Below are 25,898 nucleotides of genomic sequence, written 5' to 3'. Positions count from 1 at the left end.
GTTAGGGTTATGATGGGACACTCACCATCTCCTGACCTCGTGACTGTGGTGAGATTGAGGCATGTTGAGGCCTGTGTCTCAACACCGGCAAGGAGCAGCTCCTGCCCCACACCGGCCACTGCCTCGGGTCTTTTTGCTGCCCTCATGTCTTGGTCCTGCTTCCTTTCATTCTTCAGCCGATTCGGGGCTGCCTTCGAACTTGTGATGTTTGTGGCTCTAAGTGACTGAGGAGTCTGGGATGGCAGAAGCTCTTTGCTGTCTTCCCATTCCTTCTCCTCCCTGTGTCCTCCTGCTCCTCCTCCCTCTCTGCATGGTGGGCATGGACCGGAACCTCTCACCTGTTGCTGGAGCTGCCTGCTAGAAGCAGCAACTTGTCCTCTGGCATCAGTGCCTGCGTGCTCCCTGTTCCTGCTTGTGTGGGGCAACAAGTTACTAAGAGTCGCAGGCAGGTTCATCCGTGTAGTTCGTAACTTAGGAAAGGCAGTTGCAGCCTCAGATGCAGACTGATCCATCGCCCTGCCTAGGCGGAGTGGAAGGCAGATTCCCTTGCTAGAGCTCTAGAGGAAACTGGTACAGTCCTGGTGCTTGTGGGCTGGTGGCCAGACCCATTTCCCACTCCATGTGCCGCCAGCACTCACGGCTCTGTGCAGGACCCTCCAGTCTGTCAGGACAGGGTGGCCCGTTGCTGCCCCACTGCTGTGCTCCTGTGCTGGTCTGGCCAGAGACAGAGACGCAGGCACACCATTGTCTCCCCAGCTGCCTCTCTTACCTGCATCCCCACCTTGCAGAGCGACCCTACTTCGGCTGGAAGAATGCAGCCACCCGGTGGTGATGAAGGGCTTGTGTGCCGAGTGCGGCCAGGACCTGACGCAGTGAGTGCCCTCCACATACTCTGTCGGGGCCACCCCTCACCCCCCAGGCTGCACATGGACTAGAGATGTGCCCCGCCCATCTGGTTTCCCGGTCTGACCTGTCTCGTCCCCAGGCTGCAGAGCAAGAATGGGAAGCAGCAGGTGCCTCTGTCCACGGCCACCGTGTCCATGGTGCACAGTGTCCCCGAGCTGATGGTGAGCTCAGAGGTGAGTCTGCGTTTGTTTATCTTGTTTCACTCGTGTCCATCTTGCACCTCCCACTCCACCGTGGCACCTGGAATGTCCAGGGACTTCTAGGCCCTTCCCAATGGTGCTTTTGTGAAGCTGAGTCTGCTTCCGCCAACTTCGGGCCTGTGTCCCCAAGTGTGGAACATTCAGGGCACCACGGGTTGGGACCAGACGAGAGGGCATCCCTCGGGCTGGCTGCTCTGGCCACTCCCATCTCCCTCTGAATGTGGACTCGGCGAGATGTGGCAGGAGTCAGTGTCAGGAAGCCCCGATCATAGCAGTCCACTCTGAGACCTCTAAGTGAGGGCCATGTGGTCTCTTGGGGTCAGGACTCGGCACTGGCTCTGCCACTCATTCGCCTCCTCCCTGCAGTCCTTGCGTGGACGCCACTATCCTGTACTGTGCCGGGTTATCCTAGAAACCATTTTGTGTGGTAAAGCAAGCACAAAGTTGCTCCCTGGTCCATGCAGAGGAGTGCGGAGGCAGCGCGTTGGTGAGGCAGCTTCTCAGCCCCACCCTGACTGCCCTTCCCTCCATCCTGCAGCAAGCGGAGCAGCTGGGGAGAGAAGATCAGCAGCGGCTGCACCGGAATCGGAAGCTGGTGCTCATGGTCGACCTGGACCAGACCCTGATCCACACTACAGAGCAGCACTGCCAGCATATGTCCAACAAGGTGGGTGGCACTGGTGGCACATGTGGACATGGTCCCTAAGGTCTGCTGTGAGCTCCTCCCTCAACTTCTTTAGCCACCAGGGGCCCTACTGAATTTCCTTCTTTGTGGCCTATGGGACCCTCTCAGGCTTGAGCTAGGCCTGTCTAGGGCGTGGGGTGCAGGGGCCCTCTGAGCTCCCTAAGGATAGAGACAGCCATGCCAGCCTCTCGTGAGGTCACCATGGAAACAGCAAGTCTGGATTGAAGCGGAACAGCCTGACTCCTGGGCATTGTTGTGCTAGGGTGACCTGAGTTCAGGACACTGCTCATGGGCTCCAGGCTCTTGAATCTGCCTCGCAAGTGACTGCCTGCTACTGCTGAGCTCTGAGCCCTCAACAGCGGCGTGTTTCCTGGAGTCCTAGTAGTAGGAACTCATCTTAGCTGGCCATGGAGGCCAAACCTGTCTCCAGTCAGCATGGGACTTAGGGGAGCGCCACTCCAGGGTGTGTGAACTTGGGGGTATCAGAGCCCCTTACCAGTGCTCATTACCAAGGAGTGAAGCTATATATGGAATTCTGAGCATTTACCAGACCCGCTGCTCTGGACTTAGTAAAATAGAAACTGGGCCTGAGCTTTTTCTCTTTTTCTTACTGGTTGCTTGAGGTGTTTTGACAGAAAATGAGCAAGAAACAGGTTTACAAGGACCTATTTAACTCTCTGAGGAAAGTGAACAACTGTGGTGATTTTGTAGGCAGGGCTGTGGAGTCGGAAATTTGGGGTACCTGGAATCGGAGTCAGAAGTACAAAAAACTGAGGAGTCGGAGCATTTATCTACCGACTCCACAGCCATGATACAAAGGGAGAAGGAAGGAGTTGGAGTTGGGGAGTCGGAAGAAATTTCGGGTACCTGGAATTGGAGTCGGAAGTTCGAAAAACTGAGAAGGGGCCAGAGAGATAGCACAGCAGTAGGGTATTTGCCTTGCATGCAGCCAACCCAGTTCAATTTCGGGCATCACATATGGTCCCCACCAAGCCTGCCTGGGGTGATTTCTGAGTGCAGAGCCAGGAGTAACCCCTGAGCACTGCTGGGTGTGGCCCAACAACCATTCAGTTAATAAATATACTTTAAAAAAAAAACAACTGGGCTGGACAGATAGCATGGAGGTAAGGCGTTTGCCTTTCATGCAGAAGGTCATTGGTTTGAATCCCGGCATCCCATATGATCCCTCAAGTCTGCCAGGAGCGATTTCTGAGCGTGGAGCCAGGAGTAACCCTAGAGCAGTGCCGGGTGTGACCCAAAAACCAAAAAAACAACAACTGAGGAGTTGGAGTCAGAGCTCTTACCTACCGACTCCACAGCCTGATTGTAGGTAGCACAGAAGTGGTTACCTGGTGGCTGTGGGTAGTTCTACTTGTCTTAGTTGCTTGGTTATAGCAGTTAGTTGCCTTCGGGAGACATGCATGTGCATATGCATGTGCTTGGAGACCAAGGTTTCTCTATGTCGTTTCCTGGTTGTCCTAGTTATATTGCTATCTTGGGTAGTTACTGTTGTCGTAGTTGCAATGGTTGCCATAGGTAACAACCTGTGGTCCTTGTAAATCGCTGCCTGATTATTGTAGTTAACGGTAGCTGCCATAGATCATTACCGTGGATATCGTGGGCAATAACTGTATTATATGTATTTACTTGGTTATCCTAGATATATATCCTAAATACTGTGGTTGTCGTCTGGTCCTTGTGGGCAGTTGCCTTGTTACCCTAGTTACAAAGGTTGCTTCAAATAATTACGATGGTTGTCAGGGATAGTTACTTGCTTATTGGAGTTAGTATAGTTATCACAGTTACCACACTTCATGGGTAGGCTCATGGTTGTGGGCAGTTGCCTGGTTCTAGTTATTGTTGTTGTGGCTAAGTTGCTAGTGGTTTTTACTATTCACTGGCTGTTGTTTCCTGATTACCCTGGTCGCTGTGATTGTCATGGAGGTTACATAGGCTACGTTACTGTCCAGCCATGCAGGGGATCAGATTCACCCACAGTGGCTGTCAGGGGTGTCTGTGCTGAGCAAGGCTGCAGCCGTGCATGGCCTTCTGTCTGAAGGTTGACATGGAGGGGCGCTGATGATGGCATTTGTGATCTGACCACAGTGGAAGCAGTGCTGACTGGTCTCTTTCCTTCCAGGGCATCTTCCACTTTCAGCTGGGCCGCGGTGAACCCATGCTGCACACCCGTCTGCGGCCACACTGCAAGGAGTTTTTGGAAAAGATCGCCAGGCTCTACGAGCTGCACGTCTTCACCTTTGGCAGCAGGCTATATGCTCACACCATTGCAGGTATGTTATTTTAAATATAAAATATAATGTCTAAAGTCCTAGTGTTGAGCGAAGGCCTTTCTTGGTACAGCGCCTCTAGGCCTTTCGGCCGGTGGGTTTAAGATGCAGGACAATGCCAGAGAAATTCACAGGCAGTCAGTTAAAGTCTCAGGAGTCAGCTAGCTTTATTTCATGGCCCTAACTGCCACGTACATTTCCTCACATGGCTTCTATACTAAGTCTTTTCCAAGCAGCTTCTTTTTTTTTTTTTTTTTTTTTTGGGCCACACCCGGTAATGCTCAGGGGTTACTCCTGGCTATGCGCTCAGAAGTTGCTCCTGGCTTGGGGGACCATATGGGATGCCGGGGATCGAACCGCGGTCCGTCCAAGGCTAGCGCAGGCAAGGCAGGCACCTTACCTCTAGTGCCACCGCCCAGCCCCTCCAAGCAGCTTCTTATTGCTGCTCTCCATGATTCCTTGACCCTTTTTCTGCCTCCCCTTCCCCCAGCAACACTTTGTATTCTTTTTGTTTGTTTTTTTTTTGGGGGGGGGCCACACCTGGCAGTGCTCAGGGATTACTCCTGGCTGTCTGCTCAGAAATAGCCCCTGGCAGGCACAGGGGACCATATGGGACACTGGGATTCGAACCAACCACCTTTGGTCCTGAATCGGCTGCTTGCAGGGCAAATGCCGCTGTGCTATCTCTCTGGGCCCAACACCTTGTATTCTTTATTCCAAACCGCAGACCCCACCCATGTATGGGTGGTCTGACCATTCAGATGAGATTAACATAAGGCATTGGGGGAGAAGGGTGTACTGGGACTGTATACACCTTTGTGGGCAGGTTTACCAGACTGTGTGCATACAACCATAGGTAGGTGTTTCCGGGAACCATGCACAGAGCACCTGGGGCAAGGAAGGATCTGCGTGTGGAAAGGCAGTTCTGACAGCTACTCCATCCTGGGGTCTGACTGGGCCAGGCCAGGGTGTTGGTGCCATCTAGAGTTTCCTATAAAACCCCCTGCTAGTTCCCATTCGACTGAGGTCAGCATGAGGCCAGATGGCGGCAGGCTCTGCAGGGCCATGGTGAGGCTGCAGTACCTCCTGTTTTTCTCCAGGATTTTTAGATCCCGAAAAGAAGCTGTTTTCTCATCGGATCTTATCCAGGGATGAATGTATTGACCCGTTTTCCAAGACAGGGAACCTCAGGTATGATTCATGTGGCATCTAACCTTGGGGTGATTCACTTACTGACCAACCTGGACAGAAACCCTCAGACCATCCCCTGGCACACACTGCTGCTGTGAGAAAGGGTTTGGCACATTGGGGCCACTCCTTTCATTTCCACTGCTGATGCCCAAGATAGTAGCGGGGCCCTGAGTCCCTACTTCTTAGCTCAGCCCCAGCCAGCCCTGCTGACCACCCCACACCCTTGGGATATAGCACACTTCCCTGCTGTTTTGTTCAGGGATATCCATCCCTTGCCTACCAGAAAGAAACTGGGAGCTGGGTTTTGGGGTATGTCCTGGGTTTGGGGGCACAACTTCTCATGTAGGCCCTCCTCTCTGAATGTGCCCCTTTGACACAGTGGCACCTCCTCTGGGTCTGTTGGTTAACAGTGAACTTGATTGCGCTTTAGAAACTGGCTTCGTGCCCTCAGCGCCTCAGAGTAGGAACCCAGGGGGTGTGCTGGGCTCCTGGGGCTGAGGGTGGGGGCTTGGGGTCCCAGATACCTGCCCTGCCCATCAGCATTTACTGCAGATGTTTTTCCAGTGGCTCCCCTGTGGAAACCGGCTTCTACAAAATACGTTAGCCAGGGTTCTTGGGGAAAGGCAACCCCATCCTGGGCATTTCCCACCATTCCCACCGCACATGTCATGGTTCTGCACTGGGGATACTTACTCCCAAATTGTCTCAGCAGGCGCCCAGGTGTGAACATCTCTGCTCACCCCACACTGCCTGCTCACTTTTGGGAGCACTGTGCCGGTGGTGTGGCCCCAAAAGGCAGCCCGTTGGGCGCTAAGGGAAATGGTGGTCTAATTCACACTCCCGCAGTGGCCGAAGTTGCTGCTTCACTGCCTGGGTGCCTTAGTAGTGATCCCATATTATTCTTGGGCACCTTTCCCATCTCTGTCAATAAAGTTTTATTGACAGAGTGCCTAGAGGCACTGTCAGGAGTGCCAGCACCAGTCCTCTGCACCCAGAACCACATGAGCTCTGCTCATTGGGGCTCTGAGAGAAAACAGGGCTGTACCAAGAGTACCAAGCTCTTCCCATTGGGCTCTAGGGGAAGACAGAGCTGTACCAAGGGTGCCCTGCTCTGCTTCCAGAAACCTCTTCCCATGTGGAGATTCCATGGTGTGTATCATCGACGATCGAGAAGATGTCTGGAAGTTTGCTCCCAACTTAATCACGGTGAAGAAATACGTGTACTTCCAGGGCACGGGTGACATCCATGCACCCTCTGGCCCCCGGGAGCCCCCAGCCCGCAGGAGAGGTGGGTGGCACCATGGTAGCCAGCTGTGGGATCTGTCCTGGGCTTGGGACAAGGTGGCAAGTTCCTGCTGCATTGAGCAGTGCTGGTCATGGGGGCCGAGTCTGGGAGGCTCCTGAAGGATCTGTTGATGCAGCAGCATCATTGGCCTGTCTGCCTGTGACTGCGCCCAATTTTTTTGGGACACTCCTTGGCATGGGGCAGGCTGGCTGGGTGACGAGGGCAGGTAGCAGCCTTACTAGGTGGCCTTCAGGGTCAGTCAGGCAGAACTCAGGTTGGGGCAAGAAACAGACTGCACAGAGAGGCCATGCTGCTCCCAGCCCCTTTTGGGCCTTGGTTTGAGGCTTGGGGGGAGCCATGCTCGCTCGGACAGTGACGCCACTTCCTTCTGTCCCCTGTAGTGAATCATTCTCCCAAAGGTGCCGATGTCCCAGAACACGTCTCATCCAGCAGAGACCCTGAGGATGGAAGGCACATTTCTGGTGTGGAGCAGAGTAACGGCCTCGGGAAGTCCCCAAGGGACTGGCCTGCCCCTGTTGCGATGGAGGAGCGGGGCGCCCGGTCTACACCCCGTACTGATGGCAGGGGCCCTTCAGTGGGCCCTTCGCAACAGGGCCGGACGCTGGCAGAGGAGCGGCCTCCTCAGGGCCCAGCAGCCGGGGACCTGCACTTTGAACTCTCCAGTGACAGCTCAAGCAGCAGCGAGTCTGAGGGCCGCTCGTCCTCAGCCTCTGAGGGCGAGAGTGGGGAGCCAAGGAGCCGCCGGAAACCTCAGACTGCACGGGGCGCAGGGAGAGCCGCTCCGCAGGGCGGGGAGAGGCCAACCGGGCCTAACCATTGTGGCGATGCAGTGGATGGACCCGAGGAAGCTGAGCGGGATGGGCTGTGTGGGCTGGGTGGTGGCTGTGTCGACCGCAAAGAGGCTGAGACTGAGTCACAGAACAGTGAGCTGTCAGGTATAACAGTGGGCGAGTCCCTGGACCAGAGTGTAGAGGAGGAGGAGGAAGAGGAGGACACGGACGCTGACGACCACCTGGTTCATCTGGAGGAGATCCTGGCCCGTGTGCATGCTGCCTACTATGCCCAGTATGACCGCTTCCTCCAAGGAGACCTTCCAGAGGCCCCAGACATCCGGAAAATTGTCCCTGAGCTCAAGAGCAAAGTGCTGGCAGACGTGACCATCCTGTTCAGTGGGCTGCATCCCACAAACTTCCCTGTTGAGAAGACTCGGGAGCACTACCATGCCTCAGCCCTGGGGGCTAGGATCCTCACACAACTGGTGCTGGACCCCAATGACCCTGACAGGCCCACCCACCTGGTGGCTGCTCGGGCTGGTACGTGCTCGGGTCCGGGTGGGGGATGATGTCCAACCGGTCTGTGCCATGTTACCCTATGAGCACTGCTGCCTGGGCTAAAGCCAGGAGGTATTCATGTCCTGGGGCTTGACCCTGCCCACTGCTCGAGGCACCCACAAACATGGCTTGGCTTCCCCACAGGCACGGAGAAGGTACGGCAGGCCCAAGAGTGCGGCCAGCTGCATGTGGTCAACCCCGACTGGCTGTGGAGCTGCCTGGAGCGCTGGGACCATGTGGAGGAGCAGCTCTTTCCACTCAGGGAGGACTGTGGCCGCACACACAGGTGAGCAGGGGTCAGACACAGACCGCAGATGTGTGGCCACGGGTAGTGTCCTGGGGTTCCCTCCCCACTGGCCCCTCTCCGCCCCCTGCCCCTCCCCACCGTGCCCTCGCCCCGAAGGGAGGACCACCCTGCCACCCCTTCACATTGGCCCCTCTTACCCTGCAGGGAGGATGGTCCAGCCGCCTTCCCCGACAGGCAGAGTGTGCTGCCCCCGGCCTTGTTCCACCCGACACCCGTCCATCCCAGGACCCAGGCTGGCCCTGAGCTCCGCATCTACGATGCCAACACAGGCAAACTCATCCGGAAGGGCGCTGCAGGCCCTGGCCCCCCAGGCTCCCTGGCCGTCCACGGGGAACACTCCTCCTTCAGGTGCGTGAGGAGGGGCTCTATCAGGTTCTGTCAGTCCGGTGGGAGTCAACCTGAGCATGGCTGCCTGGGAGCCATGGTTGGTCCCCTATGTCCTCTGTCCTGCCGGGACCTGCCTGGGCTCAGCTCCTGCTCAAGGCCACCACCCGCATCAGCTGATGCTGCTCTGCCCAGCTGGGGTCAGGCTGACGGGTCACCTGCGCGTGACTAGGAGCTTTAGAGAGACGGGCTTGGCAACGTGATCATGGGCAGGGAGGTTGCACAGGCCTAATGGACAGTGCTAGGCCCAAGCTGCAATGCCTCCTTTCTTGGCTAGAAGCACATGCTATGTACTCTCGATCTTAGGTCTGAGTTGGGGACTAGGGTACTCCCCAGGTGGTGCTCAGCTGGCCTGGGGAACACCTTGGCCATTCTCCAACCAGACCAGTAGATGAGGACAGAGGCCTGAGGACATGGTCTTGAGGGTTGCACAGAGGCTGGTGTGTTTGTCTTTGCGGCCTCACCATCCCAGACAGACAAACATGAATGCACGTATGTATGCACGAAAGATAGATGTGCTCAGTGTCCCCTTTGTTCTAGAAAACACTGGCCATCTCCAGTGAGTGTGTAGGGTCGGTGGTCTCTTGCCCTACCCAGCCAAGGCTCTCCTGGGTGCTCAGGCAGTGGTACAAAGTGACCCACAGCCCTGCTGTCTCTCTCGGGCCGCAGCTGGCCTTGTAGCCGTGGGAGCCGGTCATAGAGTGGAGGCATCTTTGGCATCACTGGCCCCTTTGGCATTTCTTTCTTCTTATTAGCTGTCGCCGGCTCAGATTGTCTGTGTTGTGAGTCTTGTGTTCAAAGGTGCTGTGGAAGATAAATGAGTGACCATGTGTCCACTTGCCTCCCCCCACCTGGCACCACAAGGGGTTGGTTGTGCAGCCATCCCAGGGATGGACACGTGCCTTCTACCACCCGTTCCTCTGACCCTTCTGGCTGCTGCCTCACAGTATCTTCCCTGTGGTACTTTTCGTGGGAGGTCCTGAAAAAGCTCTGAGCTTTGCACAGAGGACCACAATAGGTGACCACTACATGATACTGGGCAGGGAGCCAAGGGTAGCTTCTGGTAGCCGCCGACCCCACCCCCACCCCCGTCCTGGCCATGGACCCCTGGCCTTACACTGAAAGAGTTTGTGGCAGGGGTGGAGGAGTGGAGGTCGGCTACACGGGTGCTGGCACAGGCGGCACTGGGATTTGGGTCACACGCACCTTGCAGAGACTGGGTATTGCTGGTGCATCAGTCACCACACTGTAATGTATTCTCCCAGGCTCTTCCAAGAAGTAGCCCTGGTACTCAATCTTTGTGCTGTGTTGCCTTCACCAAGAAGGCGGGGTTCCAGGGGATAAGGCTGTGGGCCCGAGGAGAGCAATGCATCTCCCTGACCCTGGGTAAGTCTTGACCAGCAGGCCTCTCGGACTGGAAGCTCTTCTCTGAAGAGGGCTCCTGGCCGAGGTGGGTGTGGGGACAGCTGGGCCCAGGTCCTCTGAGACATGTCCCCAAGTGCGTGCAGGCCAAGACAGGTGGGAGCAACATCTGGAACCCCGTGGGGGGTGGGGACAAGGTGGGTTGAATTAGCACAGCTCTAGTCAGCACTGACCAGCAGACATGGGTGGGCACCTGCAGGCTGGTAGCACTGTGCCATCTGAGACCTGATCTCACCCCCTGGCAGAGGTAGAGTAGATGTGCCACAGCCAGCTGAGAGCCTGGAGTGTGGGCCAGAAGGTCAGGGCCAGGGTTGAGGTCTAGAACAGCTGGGGTGGAGAAGCAGAAGCTTTGCTGGGTCTTGGCCCCACTGGCCTGCTGACCCCTCAGTCTGGGCTGTGGCAGGTGACAGGAACCAGAGTCTCCCAGGTCCGTGGGAGACTGCAGAGGAGCTACACAACAGTAGGCTGGCGGCTAACGCTCAGAGCCATGATGTGAGGGTGGAATCAGCAGTGTGAAGGGCTTCTGGGTTGGCCCCATGTGGGAGACCCCCAGGCCTGCCCCACCCCTGCCTGGTCCTACACAGGGGCCAAGGACTAGAAAGAAAAGCTGCCTTTGCAAAGCCTAAGACCACCAGCTTGGCCCCCAACACTGTCCCCAATGGCAGGTGGGGTCACCTCGGCCAGCAGATGACCCCCAGGATCACAGCCACCTCTGAGCTCCACTAGAGCAGAAAAAATGAGAAACTGGTTTTGTGTGAGTGACGTTCTCGGTGGTGCGTGACACCGATAACGTGATACTACTCACCCTGGTGACCGGGTGGGTCTGCGTAAACTGGCGGGGTCAGCTGAGGTCAGTGTTTCTTGTAGCCACAGCATGCAGGACACACCCCTCAGGTATGATGCTGGTGCTGGGGCCGAGCTATCGCCTTCAGGGCTCACACTATATAGAGCTACGACCTTGGCCCAGCACGGCCAAGTCTACTATTCTGTGCTGTGTAGGGTTGTGGCGATGAGAAAGAGGAGGCAGGGAAAGCATCTAGTGGGCATTGGGCAGCACCCCTCTGAACGGTGAGTTGGGGCTTCTCCTGACCCCGCCGGTGCTGGTTGGGCCTGCGGTGCCTAGGTACGTGGTGGGTGCTGGGCTGCACCACAGCAGAGGTGAGTATCAACAACCAGGGAGGTACATGAGTCTGAGGTCTCTTCCTGGCCTGTTCCTGCTCCAGGCAGGATGTGAGGCCTATTATGATCATATTGTTGGTGCTCTGTGCCTGGTCCTGGGGTGTCCAGGGGTTACAGGTGGGGACACGGACGGGACTTTCCAGTAGTGGTGGTGGCCCAACCTGCCACTGTATCTTCTTGTCCCCGTGGGCCAGGGCGGGCAGGTCTCCTGCCTTTGAGCAGTGCAGTGCTCGTGAGAAGCTGGGAACTGGGGGCCATGGGTTTGCAGAGGGCCCGTCCACCCTGTGCTGGCAGTCATGCTGGTGTCGAGTCCTGTGTCCTCCTGTTCAATGGTCTCATTGTGGGGAGCATCTGAAAACAACTGGAACTGCCTACCACAGGGAAGCTAGATGCAGAGGAATAAGGTGCCAATGCACAGGGTTGCCTGAGTCTGACCATGACCAGTGGGCAAGAAATGTGGAGATGAAAGGGGTTACATGACAAGGCCTCCAGGAGAGTACAAAGCCATCTTTCGCCTCTCTGGGAAGCACACGTGGGCATGGTTCAGAGGTTTCTGAGGTAGAGTCTGAAGATGCGGCCTCCAGCAGGCTGCCCCAAATGTGGTCTCCCAAATGTGACTGTGCAGACCAGAGACACTGGTTCTCTTGAGCATGTTTGTCCCCTTGGGAAATAGCAGCAGTTTCTGCATCACTGTCGCCTTCACCCAGGCAGGGCTGGGCTGAGGACCAATCTCAGGATTAGAGCTGCCCAGCCAGACTTGTGCTCCTGGCCACTCTCTGGGTTGTTGGTAGCCTAGTGCACCTCCCATGGCTATCAGCACTGGGCATCACATTTCCCAGGGCCCAGGCTAGGCCTACTGAGGCCATGTCGTCGCTGTACTTCTCACCTGGCATGTGTGCCAGCCAATGCTCTGGGAGGCCTTTGTGGGGACAGTCTGGTAGTCAAATGACGCACTGGGGGCCACCTCTTACCCATGCCTAGGGCTCTGAAGGACAGACTGACCCAACCCCTGTGCAGCCATGGGTCTCCAACATTGTAAGTCCTTGTTGTTCCTCAGGCTGGTGTTCTTGGCTCCCCTCTGGCTGCTCGGTTCAACGTGAGCCTTGGTTTTTAATTAAGGCTTTATTTGAAATAATTATAGACTCTGGGCAGATGTGAGGAATCGCAGAACCGTGGGCCCCTCCCAAGGAGCATCTGGCAAAAGTGTGACTCAGTCTCCCAGCCAGGCCTTGGCCCCCTGTCCAGGCAGGACCCACCCCACCCCCACCCGGCAACCATGAATGGGTCCTGCTGATTCCGGGCTTCTGAGAACAATGCGGGCCATTTCTGAGAGCTGGGGGCTTTTGGAGACCCCTCCCTCTCTGTTCACGGATCCTATCGTCTGTCATCCTGAAAGGCCTCGGGGCTGTTCCCTGCCTGGGCCTCTGAGACAGGCTGTGACTGTGAGTCTCCTGGGCTCTGTACCTTCCTCAGACCTGTCTTGTCTCCTGCTGATTAGGGGAGCAGCTGCTTCTTAGGAGAGGTCACACATGTCACAGGTTTCCCATTGTGGGGCGGCTCTGGGGTCAGAGTATGTGGGTACCACAACCCAGGCAGCAGTTCTGGCCCAACTGGCTCCTTGTGGAAAGTTCTGTCCACTGGTCTATGGTTCCTCATGCGATGACTGCACTGCCAATGTGAATTCCTGCTCACTCAAGATTGGGTGCTGAGAGGTCCTGTGTCTCACCCTAAGGGGAGGCTCCTGCCCTGGCCCTTGGTTGTCTTCAGGGACATAGGAACATGGGCCACTACCTCTCCTGTGTGGTGACACTGTGTGCACCCCCTTGTGGGGTGCCTGAAGGGAAAGAGGTGTGTCATGGTCCGTATTCACCATGGAAGCCTTGGGGTTTGAGAGAATAAAAAGACAGGAGACTTCAGCCATGGTCTGCCTCTGACAGGTCTTCTAGCAGCGTCTCAGCTTCGGTCCATCCTGTGGTTAACCTGATGCTGTCCCTGCATTTTAGCTTGAACACTTCTCAGAACATTGAGATATGGTCGTCGATGATAGTGGGGGCCTGTGCCGACTGGAACACGCCCTTTATCTGACGTGAACAGAGCTGAAGGCTCCAGAAGCGGCCTAGCAGGCTGCCCTTGTATTGCCTCCGTGCTGCCCTGCTGGTCGTCCAGATAGAAGCACCCCTCCCTCAGGCAGGACTAAGCCGCAGCTCCTGGGCTCCTGTCTACATGCAGTTCCTCCTAGGCTCCTCACAGCATGGCTCATTGAACCTCTGAGAGTCACTGTTCCCATCTCTCATAGTTGACTTCTGTGGTGGGTTCTGACCTGCTAATGTAGGTGTCCAGGGGGCTGAAGACATAGTGCAGTGGGAGGGCACTTGCCTTACATGCAGCCCATGTGAGCTCAATCCCTTGCCTTCCAGGTGATCCCCTTATCCTGCCAGGAGTAACCCCTGAGTGCCTCCTGGTGTGTCCAAAATTCAAAGGAAAGAAAATAGGCCGGCCCCCTGCAGAGCCAACTCTGAGAGTGCAGCTGTCACCTTTCCTGGGGGTTGGAAACCTGACTGAGGGCTGAGAGGCAAGTTCCAGACACTCCTCACGTGAGGCTATGAAATTCGTTTCAGAGTTGTTCAGCCTCCTCAGCAGCAGATGTTCGGCGAAGACTTAGCAGATAATCAAGAAGGCACGCAGCCAGGCCCTTCTCGAAGGAAACGGCAGCCCAGCCTGTCGGAGACTCTGCCACTGTACACACTGTGTAAGGAGGACTTAGAGAGTATGGACAAAGAGGTGAGCACCCTGTTCTCTGGACCCCACCCTGGGGTGCTGTCAGCTCGCCCATGAGCACTGCTACTATGCTCTCAAGCACCGGCCACTGGTTGCCAGTTTTTCTGTTTCTCTGTTATCGATGAAACACTTGGCTTCTAGGCCCTATCATCTCTCATCTGCCCTTCCTCAAGCCCTGTGTCCTGTTGGGGCCTGGAGCAAGGGTCCTGCCCGCTTGGGACTTTCACTGCTAGGATCCTCATTCTGTGGTGGAAACATTGTCCTGATGCAGCACCCAGCCTTAGCACAGAGGAACAGATGGTCTAACAGGAGATATCACGTTTGCTCTAGTGGCTGTGGCCACTGGGTATCCAGAGCACTCCCCAGACTGGAATGTGGGGTTGAGCCTGTTGCCGAGAAGTTATTTGGGTGAGGAACGCAGAGAGAGCAGACACCATCTCACACGACAAGGGTACAGGTGTCACACACACCCCACAGCTGCCCTGCAGAATCTTCCTCAGCACATTAAGAAGCAGGCACCAAGTTGGTCACCTGTGTGGGCCCCACAGCCATGCACATAGGAACTGCTTGCTCTGTTACAGGTGCCTAGGGCCCAGCTTTCCCCCACTACCAGGTCTGAGAGATGTTCTCTCCCTTTTACCCCATATGCACCCATCCTTCTCTGCCCTGCAAGGTGTTGTCTATGACCAGGATAGGAGTGGCTCAGGAGAAAAATTTCTTCTCCCACCGTGTGCTGCAGGCATCCGTGTTCCCACAAACACTCATTCTAGCCACACAGCATCACTCGCTCACCCTTAACCTCTTGTTCAACTTCACGATGGACCCTGGCCTTGCCTAAGGTCTGCATCACCACCTGACTGGCTGGGAGAATCCCCCATACTGGAGAGCCCCCAGTCTACTTAGTGCCTGGACAGACGGCATCCTGCAGACAGACTTCCTTAACAGGGTGATGGGGCACTTTGTCTTCCCCATTTGCTTTGCTCCAGAGGCTCAAAAGTCTCACCTCAGCCCCCAGCACAGGACTTGGGGGGAGGCGGGTCCAAGCTCACAGGAACGGATAGGCCCTGACATAAAGGCAAGAAGAATTTCCTCTTTGAAAGAAACTGAGGAACCAAATGGGAGATTCCAGGCCTGAAGAATGTGCCAGCACAGAAGCCAGGGCTCAGTCGGAGGTGGAAGAGAAGAGGTGCAGGATGGGCTTCTGGGCTCACAAGCCTGTGGTCCCTCACAGGAAGAGGGGTGTAGGGGAATCTGGAGAGACAGGCTCGTGTCTCTACTTCAAACCTAAGCCTGGCTGCATCACATGCCACTGGGCCACTGATCAGGAGGTTGGCCGTGGCTGGGGTACCGGGATAGCAGCAACTTCTCCCGGTAGAGCCTAAATGTAAAATAAATCTCCACAACACGTACACCTAATTGCTGCCTGCTTGGTTGTGGCTTGACATGTTGAGATGTAATTCACGATCATACCGAATTTGATCCCTGACATCCCATATGGTCCTCTGAGCCTACCAGGAGTGATTCCTGAGCTCAGAGCCTTGAGCAGCACCAGGTGTGGCCCCAAAAAACAAACATTTTTAAAAGGAAAAAAAAATCCTTAGCACCGGGGCCAGGAAGGTGGCGCTAGAGGTAAGGTGTCTGCCTTTTGCAAGTAGGATGGACCGTGGTTCGATCCCCCGGCGTCCCATATGGTCCCCTCAAGCCAGGGGTGATTTCTGAGTGCATAGCCAGGAGTAACCCCTGAGCGTCAAATGGGTGTGCCCCCCCCCCAAAAAAAAAAAAAAAAAAGAAAAAAAATTCCTTAGCACCAAATGATGTCTGGAGACCAAAGAGTAAGTTGTGCCGCTGGTTCCCAGAAAGGGACCTGTGCTCATGTTCCAATATTGCCCTGTGCCACTGTCTGTCCGGTGGTGCTAGCACTGCCCAGCTTCAGACTGAAGATGAAGGACCCACGGGTGGGAGCTGCCACCTACTGAGGCCGAGCTGCTGCTGCTGGCTACCTAAGCAGGACCTCTGAGGTTGCAGGCTTTGGGGTAAATTGTCAGATGTCATCTGTTCCTGGCAGTATGTGGAGATCACTGGGGCCAGCTGTGTGGTCAGCAGGGCAAACACCTTACTCTGTACTCTCTCTGTCTGGCCCTGAAATAACTTTAAAATTCTCATTCTACATTCAAAAACCTGTTGCAAACTTAAGGGACTAAGTATTTTCAGAGTAAACACAATAGGTCAGTTCATCAAAATGAAGCAAACCCTGCTCCCACCAGACAGAAGGGAGATGCCCGGAGGTGAGGCATGGTGAGTGCCAGATTTTGGGGCAGCTGGTACCTTCATCCCTGATCAGCCTTTTAGCCAGAGCCTTCATGATTGGAGGATGCGTCCAGGTCTCAGCAACCCACAGGATTGTCACCCTGGGTTCCTATGTAACCCCCATCCCTCTCATGCCCTGTGGGCAGAAAGCCCACTGGGCTGCTCTTGGCACCCAGTTTCATCCTGAGTGCCAATCTGCCCCAGGTTCGGTGTCAGTGGGTTGGGTGGTTGCACCATCCCTGGTGTATCTCAGGGGAGGCACTGGCAGAGCGGGGGTTCACCTGAGGGTCACAGGTCAACACTTAAAGTTCATTCTGCTCCTGATGGGGTGCTTGGAAAGCCCAGGTTTCCCAGAATGGGCCTAACATGAAATCGGTGGAGAGAGGAGTTATTGGGGCTTCTGGGGAGGGCACAGGGCTGACTCTGGCCTCCTGGCAGGTGGACGACATCCTGGGAGAAGGCAGCGATGACAGTGACAGCGAGAAGCGGAAGCCGGAGGAGGAGCCCGAGAGGGGCCCTGAGCACAGGGAGCCCCTGACCTCAGGGGCCCCCCAGGGACACCCCGTACTAAGTGCCCCATCTGACAAGAGCGCAGTAGATGGACGTGGGCCCAGGTGAGGGGGCTCCCTGAGGACCGTGGGTGGATAGGGCATTGTCTCATGAGCCCATCTCCAGGGTATCCTCGGACCTGTGGCCACCCCCTTCCACTGCCATGTCTGTGGCCTTGCCCTCACCTCCCAGGCCCTTCTTATTGCTGCCCTCGCCTCAGGGCTCCCCTAACATTTCTGCATCTGCATTTCACATACCACATTTCTGCAACTTCCCTGGGCTCACAGACTAAGGGGGTTCCCTCACTGCACCCACTGTGTCGCGTGTACTGCCTGGCCAGTCCCACCTCTGGTCTCCTGGGGCACTCCCCACACCCAGGAAGCACCCCAAGAGCATAGCCTGGGGTGACCCGGCCAGGAATAAGGAGACCCTGGTGGCAGCCCATGAACTGGTTCCAAGCTGGGTATGAGCTTGGGCCCCTGTGTTTGGGGCTGTGGGCTCAGCCTGTGCAGCCTCAGGCCTCACCCCCTCCTGCCCCCCTCCTGACGGTCCCGCTGGCGCCTTCCCCTGCAGGGGTCACAAGAGGAAGCTGATGGAGGCCGAATTGGGCAGTGCTTCCAGTGGGGAGTCAAGCTGCGAGGATGAGGACGAAGAGGGCAGCAGTTCAGAGGCAGATGAGATGGCGGCTGCCCTGGAGGCGGAGCTCAGCGACCTCATTTGAGTTTAGGCAGCCCTGCCACCGGTGCCCCAAGCCTGTGCCCCTCCCCCTGATGCCCCATCTACAGACTGCCCCGCAGCCAGGCCTTGGGGAGGATTGGGGTGACAGTGCAGACCAGCCAAGATCCAGTGTGGTGACAGCCAGGAAGGAGCACCAGAGCCGGAGGCCCAGAGGCCACCATTGGGCTGCAGGACCCTCCCCAGGAGTCACTGAAGCGCCAGCCTCAGGAGTCTCACATCCGGGCTCCCATGTAAAATTTTGTAAATCTTATTTCATAGCTGGCCCACCAGATAAATTTTCCTTCATTTAATAAAGGGCCTTTTTTTAAGCACTTGTCCTACCTCCTTCAGCTCCCCACCCACTGATCCATCCCCAGGGATATTTGAGAGACCCAAGTGAGCTCTGAAGATGGTCACTGGACACCGCAGGGTACATACCAAAGAAGACAGTCCGGCTTGCCTGGGTGCATCTTGCTGCCTGCAGGGCCTGGAGAAGGGGGCGCTGAGTCCCGGTGGGGATACAGGGTCCCCACACCCTGCCTGGTTGGGCTGAGAACCAGGTTCTGTTCCCACACGTGCACGCACCGCGGGTTGGGGCCATCTTTCTCCATGGTCCAGTCCTAATAAGCGAAAATGGGCCAGCGGAGAAGCAGCATCTCCCCTAAGCTCAGCTGCAGTGGCTGTAGCAGAAGGAGGCCAAGGGCTTCACATGCTGAGACAGGAGATTCTGTAACCCTTTTTCCTGCTCCCATCTCGGGTCTTTAACTGCTTAACTGCTTCTTCCTCGGGGTGACTGGCTATACCCCCCATGTCCACTCGACTGGTGGGGTATCCCCTTCCTGCTCCTGCCGATCTAGGAATGCGAGAGACCTTTAGCGCCCCCCAGCCAGAAGGCACCAGAGCTAGGGAAGACTCGTCAGGCTTTGGCAGCCACAGGGACAAACATGAGACCCGTAACAGCAGCTACATGGGCCGAAAAAGTTGGGATGACTGGCGGGGCCCCAGAGTCCCCGTGGTGACTGGAGAAGAGAGTTCTGGATTTCTTCCCAGGGCGAGTGCTGAGGAGTGACGCCTGGGCCAAGACTCCACAGTTGATGAGGATCTGCTCAGAGCTCACCCATGAGGCAACTCACAGCATAATGGGCAGGACTGGGACTGAGGGAGGTGTAGACCAGGTGGGACCAGGAGCCGGCTGGGGTGTAGGGGATGCGTGGGGTGTGCCGGACCTGGGTCTCAAGGGCTCCCTCGTCTTGCCCATCACCTCCTGGCCCTGTTGGTAGCTCCTTTACCGTGTGGCACACCAGGGGGCGCTGCAGTGCTTATGCGGCCTCACCAGAGGTCGCACTTCTGGCCCTGTAACCTGCTCATCTTTTTGTGCTGTTTTGGGCTCTCACCCTTTTTCACTGTTGACTTTGGGGCCAAATGCACTTGGGAGTAACCCTCCCCACATGGTGCACTGGGGTCCCCGTGGTGCTGGACTCTGGCTCGTGAAGCAGCACACCAGCCTTTAACAGATTCAGCCCCTGTTCAGTCCCCTGTTCCCCCCAACTCATACACCTGACAGCAGGGCCTGAGCTCACACAGATATGCTCAGCAGGGATCTGAACTTGCAAGGCAGCTGTTCCAGGTTCCGGCCTATAGAGCTCTTCTTGCCATAATCCAACCCAGGAGAATGGGTCTGGAGAGGGGTCGCCGCGGGAAGATAATATCCCATGACACTCATGATAGAAAGCAAGGAGACGAGATAGTTTCAGCCTCCTTTGGTGCTTGCCAAACCCTAACCAGCTCAGTCCACAGCCTGGCAGGAGAAAGGCAGCGAGTGACAGACCTTAAAAGATCCATCTCGAACTAGTCTGTAGAAGGGCTGAGTGAAAGAGGACCCACGCTGGGGAGAGGGTAGGTGTTTTGTTTGGGGTAAATGCAGGATGTCATCCCACAGGGCCAGGTCCTCCCAGCTGCAGGGTGAAGGAAAGAGGTAAGAGGGCCTGGGGCTGCCTCTGAGGGAGCTGAAGGCTGTGAACTCCTGAGCAAGACCCCTGCTCTGAACTGTTGCCACCAGACACATCCCTAGGCTCCAAAGCTGGGTCTGTTGCTGATTTCTCAGAGCAAGACCCTGAGCAGCTCTGTCCCCAAATGGTCTTATAATGGAATGAGGGGTGTGGCCAGGGGCCCTTCTCAGGCCAGTCTGAGCAGGTGGCCTCACCCAATTGCCTCCTGAAAGAAGTCCCCTGGCCACAGAGATAATGCCTTGTCGAGACTGCCCTGAGTTGCAGGAGGCTCTGCAGAGCAGCTCATTCCCCGAAAGTAGAGCAGTGATCTAGAGATGAGCCCCCACCCCAACCACAGAGGTTTGTTGGGGGGAGAGGGGCAAGGTGAACTGAGGGGACATAAGCAAAGGGGGGAGCAAGGAGTGCACAGGCAGGGGGGTGGACTGGGGTGGGAGAGGGGAGGCACCTTTGCTGACTAACCTGTGCCAGGAGGAAGCAGAGTGGGAGCCAGAGAAGATTTTCCCCCTCCTGCCCTCCATTCCTGGGTCACCCACAGCAGAATCCCCCTTCATGAAGGAGAGCTGTCCCAGCTGGGCTCTGCAGAGGAGGGGGAACCAGGCTCAGATTGTGCCTGTGTGGGCCCCATGACTAGCATGCCCAGGCGATGGGCAGTATGTCCTGTCCTGCTGAGAAAGGCATGAGTTTGGCGCTCTGAATACTGCTCAGCTGGCTCCCAACAGGGAGAAATATCAGCGCTGAGGGACTAATGCCCGTTCTGGCCAGTGAGGCCAGCTCCACAGAAGTGAGAGAGTCTCTGTTAGCCATTGAACGGGCCACAGAGGAGGTTTAGCAGAACCACTGCTCTCATGCACACTCAAGCCCTCTGGCCCAGAGGACTGCGTAGACTGCATAGGAAACCCAGCATCAACCAGCCCAGGCAAAGACACACTTGTTAGCACTAAGGAAAGGCTGAAAATTAGAGCTCCAGAGGCAGTCTGGGAGCTTCAGGAACAGCTGGATCCAGGTGCTCAATCAATAGGAAGGAGGGAGCCCAGGGATCTCTCTGTCCCTGACTTGTTTACATCCCACCACCCCACTAGCTGCAGCCAGGGAGATGCTGTGGAGCAGCCTCCCACGCCACAAGCTGCTGGAGTCATTAAAAGTAGCCATCTGCTCTCTCCCGAAGCCCCAGAGCCATGGGGCCCCAGTGAAGCACCAACCTCACCACCTAAGAGCACAATCCAAGGCAGGGACTTGTCCTGCAAAGCAGCTGCCTAAACTTGGGGTCCTAAGGGGACAGTGGAGAGAGACCATCTGGTAACCAGGCAGGCAGGGCCCAACACGGCTACGGGCACCGGCGGGATTAGAGTCAGGTCCTGGCCAGCCAGGAGCAGCAGCTCCCACATCCTCTGACTTCCTGGTGTGGCTGCTGACCCAGTCAGCCCAGACCCTGGGGGCCGCCGTGCTTCTCTTGCCTGGCCTGGACTTGCTCCTGGAGACAGCAGTTTCCTGCTTGGAACACAACAGCGAAGTGCAGAGCCCTGCTGAGGCACTACTCACTGAGCACTGAGAAGGTATCTACTCCTGGAGCCTGGGAAGGATCTATGTTACCCCTCCCCCAATGCCATATGCTAATCTCACTGGATGGTGAGACCCACCCACAGCTGGGAGGGGTCTGTGGTTGGTTATTAAGTGTTGCCTGGAGGGAGGGGTGGGAGAGATGGGGATGCTGGTCTCTGCTTAGTTTAGAGGCCATGTGAAAAAAGCACGTGGCGATTAGGGCCTTGTAATAAAGCTGGATTTCTCCTGAAACTTCATCTGACTGCTGTGGATCATTTTCTTTGCTGTTATCCTGCTACCTACAGACCCGCCAGCCGGTGCAGGTGCCGGGCTGAGTCGAGAAAGGCCTCACCATCCACACCACTAGGACTACAAAATTAATAATTAATACAGCAGATCTACTCAGCCTCTGGCTCCCAGGCACCAGGCCCAACCCAAGAATCCGAGGCATTGGCTGGGACTGAGGATACTAAAGGCTGCGACCTCAACCAGACACCCCTTGGGCCCTGCCAGGCCTGTGGGATTGCTGCTGGCTAAGGGACAGAGTTGGAGTGACTGGAGGTCCCAGAGTGGAGTGGCTAGGGACCTAGGTGGGGCATCACACTGCAGGAGGGCACATGAGTCTGAGCAGAGGTGGGATTCTGTGGAGGAAAGGTATGTGGTGGGGGGGGCGAGAAGTCACACCTCAGCTTTTGGGTCCTACAGCCTGGCCCTGCAGCCCTCATCTCCCAAACTGACACAGGTGCAACCTTAAGGGAAGCAGAGGAAGCAGCACTTGGGTCTCTATTGTCCTGGGGAGAGTCTGGGACCACCCATCAGGCAACCTGAATGCTCAGCTGTGAGATCCGCACTGAAGGGAATTTTCTGAAAAGCAGATGCGGGAACACTGTCCTAGGGCACCAGAACATGCCTCACAGGCCATGGGACAGAGAAGAACGTGGTTCCGGGGCTGGAGAAATAGCATGGAGGTAAGGCATTTGCCTTTCAAGCAGAAGGTTGGTGGTTCAATTTCTGGCATCCCATATAGTCCCCCAAGCCTGCCAGGAGCGATTTTGAGCATAGAGCCTGGAGTAACCCCTGAGCACTGCTGGGTGTGACCCAAAAAACCAAAAACAAAAAAACATGGTTCCACAAGACATGCCCCCCCCCCAGGTTACACTCCCGGGACAGGCCCCCACAGGCTGTGCACTGGGAACAGGTCATGCTCCTGGAAGTCTGAGCAGGCACAGAGGTCCCAAGTCCACTGCCCTGGAAACCCTACATGGAGTGAGAGAGACGCCTCCCATACTTCATCCAACGCTGGGCCATCAGAGGGGCTGTGCAAACCAGGGAGGAGCACCCCACAGACAGTGCTCTAAGTGCATAAGGGCAGGTTGGGAAGGAGCACTGTTTTGCGGGGTCAGAGGACAGGAGGCTTGTCTGCTCTGAGGTCTGTCCCAGAGCCCTGATTGCAGGGGTGGGCTAGGAGTGGCCCAATGCCCCCCCACCTGGGCCCCTGGAGTGTCAGTGCTGTGCTTAGTCTCTCTCTACACAGATGCCCAGGCTGTCCCAGGCTGGAGGAGGAGCTGCTTGATGCCGTGTGCAGGGCCTGTGGTCAGGGATGGCAGGGACGCAGTGCTCATTCACTTCTCTGTCTCACTGCCCTCAACGCTCATTCATTGTCTATATTTAGCTCCTAAAATGGCCACTTTGCACCCCTGGGACTTTTCTTGGAGTTGGGTTGGCCGTTCTGAAGTGGCTGCAATTTCTGCGTCGTTTGTCTCCTGGCCCTCAGCAGGCCCACGAGCTAGGATGAGATTCCCTCTGAGGTGCTTGCTCGTTGGTTTTCCTGCTGTGCCCTGAGAGGATGGCAGGTCCTGACATTGATTCTGTCTCATTCCTTCCAGCAAAGATGGGGGTGGAGGTGAGGGACAGTGCTCGACACACTTCACAATGTCAGGGTGCTTCTTACACAGAGAGTTTTGGGCTCTGGTGTCTGAGAGGGCTGCCCGGTACAGCCCCTCCCTACGATTTCAGAACCCCCAGAAGTCAGGATCCCTGCTGGCTCACAAGCTGCACAATCCTTTATCTCTCTTCCTTCCTGGGGTCCCTGTTGGGCTCCCAAGCCCTTGCCTTCAAATATCACCTGTGAGGCTTCATTCACTCAGGAACAAACACCAACCGATTGGCAGGAGCAAAGCCAGCCCAATCCTCCAGGAACATCAATAGAACATTTTAGCAGTGGCTGGAATAAGATGAGTCCATGAGGCTGACCAGAGGGTGGAATCCCAAGATTAGGGTGTCCAGAAGTGGCTCATTAACATATGTTAACATATATGCCCAGGGGCCGGGCGGTGGCGCTAAAGGTAAGGTGCCTGCCTTGCCTGCACTAGCCTTGGACGGACCGCAGTTCGATCCCCCGGCATCCCATATGGTCCCCCAAGCCAGGAGCAACTTCTGAGCGCATAGCCAGGAGTAACCCCTGAGCGTTACCGGGTGTGGCCCAAAAACCAAAAAAAAAAAACAACAAACAAACATATATGCCCAGTAGTATATGCAGTGTTGGTGTCAGTGCTGTTGGTTGTGGTATTGGTGTTGTTGATGTTGGCAGTGGTATACGTAGTGTGGTATCTGTGTCGCTGTGTTGGTGCTGGTGGTATTGATGGTTGTGATATTGGTTTTTTAGTGTTGAATATTGTGGCAGCAATGGTGAATTCTTGTTTGTTTTAGAACCATATCCAGATATGCTAAGGGAGTGTTCCTGGCTCTGTACTCAGGGATCATTCCTGGTGCTCAAGGACCATATGTAGTGCTAGAGATTGAACCTGTGAGTCAGGTGCAAGGCAGGTCTTACTCATCATGCACTCTTCAGCCATAAGTAACGGTGCCAATGATGCTGATGTGGTAATTTGGTGTAGTGCTTTGGTGGTGGTGTCTAGAATCTAAAACCTCTGGTTCTGCCCCCGACTGATGTTGGTGCTGGTGGTGGTGGTGGTTCGGTGGAGGTCTCTTAGGAAACATTTACAGTCGTCCTGGGGAGAGTGGAGGCTGGCCACTCTGCTCCCTTGGGACACAGACAGGAATACCTTCTTTCTCTGAGGTCAAAGGGCCATAGTCAGGATGGCTGGGCACTGTCACTGCTGGCATGTCTGGCCTCTCCCTTCCACTTATCCTGCCATGATCTAAGATGGCCCTCAACACCAGGGAAGCTGGTGTCCTCTGATTCCTTGCTTGTCTGACAGGAGCACCTGCTTCTGGTTCTTACTCATTGGATTGTTGCTTCTCCTCTGAGGTTGCCCAGAGGGTAGAGCTGCAGCCTTCTCTTTCCTCATTGCTCGACCCACCTCTCAGAACTGAGCACCAGCTTTCTGCAGAGACTGAAGGTGGAGTTTTGGGGGACAGGGCAGAGGGTTCATGGTGGGAGTTGCACAGCAATGGCAGGTGCTGGTCGGTTTTTCTGGGAAGCTCACAGAGGAGCCTGCCATTTCGGGGCACCCACCAGGTACCTAGAAGGGACATCCAGGTCATGAGAAGAGGATTTAGAGAGGAGACAGGAGAGTGTCTCTCCCCAACACTTGAATGGCCAAGGGCTCCTTTCAGTGCAGAGACCAGAGAAAGTCTGTTCAGCCATCTCCAAGGTCCAGTCATGCAGACAGAGAGAAGAACAAGGTGCCCGCCCCTCATCCAGTGGCTGAGGAGACTTGAAAGTGTCACCACACCCAGTTGGAGGCTTTCTGAGTGTGGAGACATGGGGAGCTGAGTGTCAACTTCCTAAGCACAAGATCCCGTGTTCCGCTCCTGAGGACACACGTGAGGCTTCCGGGATGAGAGCATCTCAGACCAGCAAAGCAATGAGAGGTGTTATGTAACCAGCCCATCACAGTCTGTGTCTGGAAGGCAGCCGGGACGCCCTGCTCCTCTGTCCTGGGGGAGGGGAGCCCTTGTTGAGAGCCCCAAGTGCGACTCTGGGAGAAAGAGAGAGGAACCATACTGGCACTAAGCTCACTGTTTACAGCTGAAGTAAACGTGATGTTCGGGGAACTCAGAGGCTCAGCTACTTCCTCACACAGCTGCAAGGTGAGGACCCCCTTCCCCGGGCTCTGGCCCTACAGTGCTCTCTTCACCCCTTCAGCACCCACTTCAGTGAAAGTTTGGGTTTCAAGGACTCAGAGGAAGTAGAATCTCTGATGGAATAGAGCGTGGGGGCAGCATAGGGAGTGAGTCCAAGCAAGGAGAAAGGGAACAAGAGAACACTCAAAGGAGATGCACTTCAGTTGAGCAGAAGTGTCTGATCCAGCAAAGCTGAGCTCACAGATCTCTAGGCTTCTGGAGGAGTGAAACAAAGATCCAAAACGCTGCAGACATGTCATGTCAGAGAAACAAAAGCAGAGGAAAGAATCACTGTAGGTCCAGAGAGGTGCCTGGAGAGGGGCCACGCCAGCACGAGGAGGGACACATGTGCGCACACACACACACACACACACACACACACACACGCATACACATGTCCGACATGAATGCACACAGATCTGTGCACATGTGTGCTTACACACAAGCAGGAAGGAAAAGAACGTGTAGAAATAGGCAGAGAAGGGGCTGAGAGATAGCATAATGGTTAGACATTTGCCCTGCAAGCAGCCGATCCAGGAGGGACGGTGGTTCGAATCCCAGCATTCCATATGATCCTCCGTGCCTGCCAGGAGCGATTTCTGAGCTCAGAGCCAAGACTAACCCCTGAGCACCACAGGGTGTGACCCAAAAACAAAAGAAAAGAAAAGAAATAGGCAGAGAAGTGGAAATTCTCTGAGAGTCAGGGTCCAC

The 25,898-nt window shown here is 55.8% G+C and overlaps 1 protein-coding gene across 1 annotated transcript in view; it reads left to right on the top strand.

The window, feature by feature from the left end:
• The window catches only part of CTDP1 (CTD phosphatase subunit 1), an 18,951-nt gene extending 1,072 nt beyond the window's left edge, over positions 1–17,879 (top strand). Inside the window, exons 2-13 of the mRNA XM_049781751.1 lie at positions 789–872; positions 986–1,079; positions 1,645–1,773; positions 3,932–4,082; positions 5,180–5,270; positions 6,392–6,558; positions 6,957–7,889; positions 8,052–8,193; positions 8,359–8,562; positions 13,818–13,980; positions 16,723–16,898; positions 17,407–17,879. Coding sequence (XP_049637708.1) covers positions 832–872; positions 986–1,079; positions 1,645–1,773; positions 3,932–4,082; positions 5,180–5,270; positions 6,392–6,558; positions 6,957–7,889; positions 8,052–8,193; positions 8,359–8,562; positions 13,818–13,980; positions 16,723–16,898; positions 17,407–17,554 — 2,439 coding nt within the window. The 5' untranslated portion in view covers positions 789–831 and the 3' untranslated portion in view covers positions 17,555–17,879. The remainder of the gene's footprint in view (positions 1–788; positions 873–985; positions 1,080–1,644; positions 1,774–3,931; positions 4,083–5,179; positions 5,271–6,391; positions 6,559–6,956; positions 7,890–8,051; positions 8,194–8,358; positions 8,563–13,817; positions 13,981–16,722; positions 16,899–17,406) is intronic.
• The last annotated feature ends 8,019 nt before the right edge of the window (positions 17,880–25,898 follow it).

The sequence above is a fragment of the Suncus etruscus genome, chromosome 10 (assembly GCF_024139225.1).
Source record: "Suncus etruscus isolate mSunEtr1 chromosome 10, mSunEtr1.pri.cur, whole genome shotgun sequence".
In the NCBI taxonomy this organism is placed as follows: domain Eukaryota; kingdom Metazoa; phylum Chordata; class Mammalia; order Eulipotyphla; family Soricidae; genus Suncus; species Suncus etruscus.
This window is presented reverse-complemented; position numbering and strand designations above follow the sequence as displayed.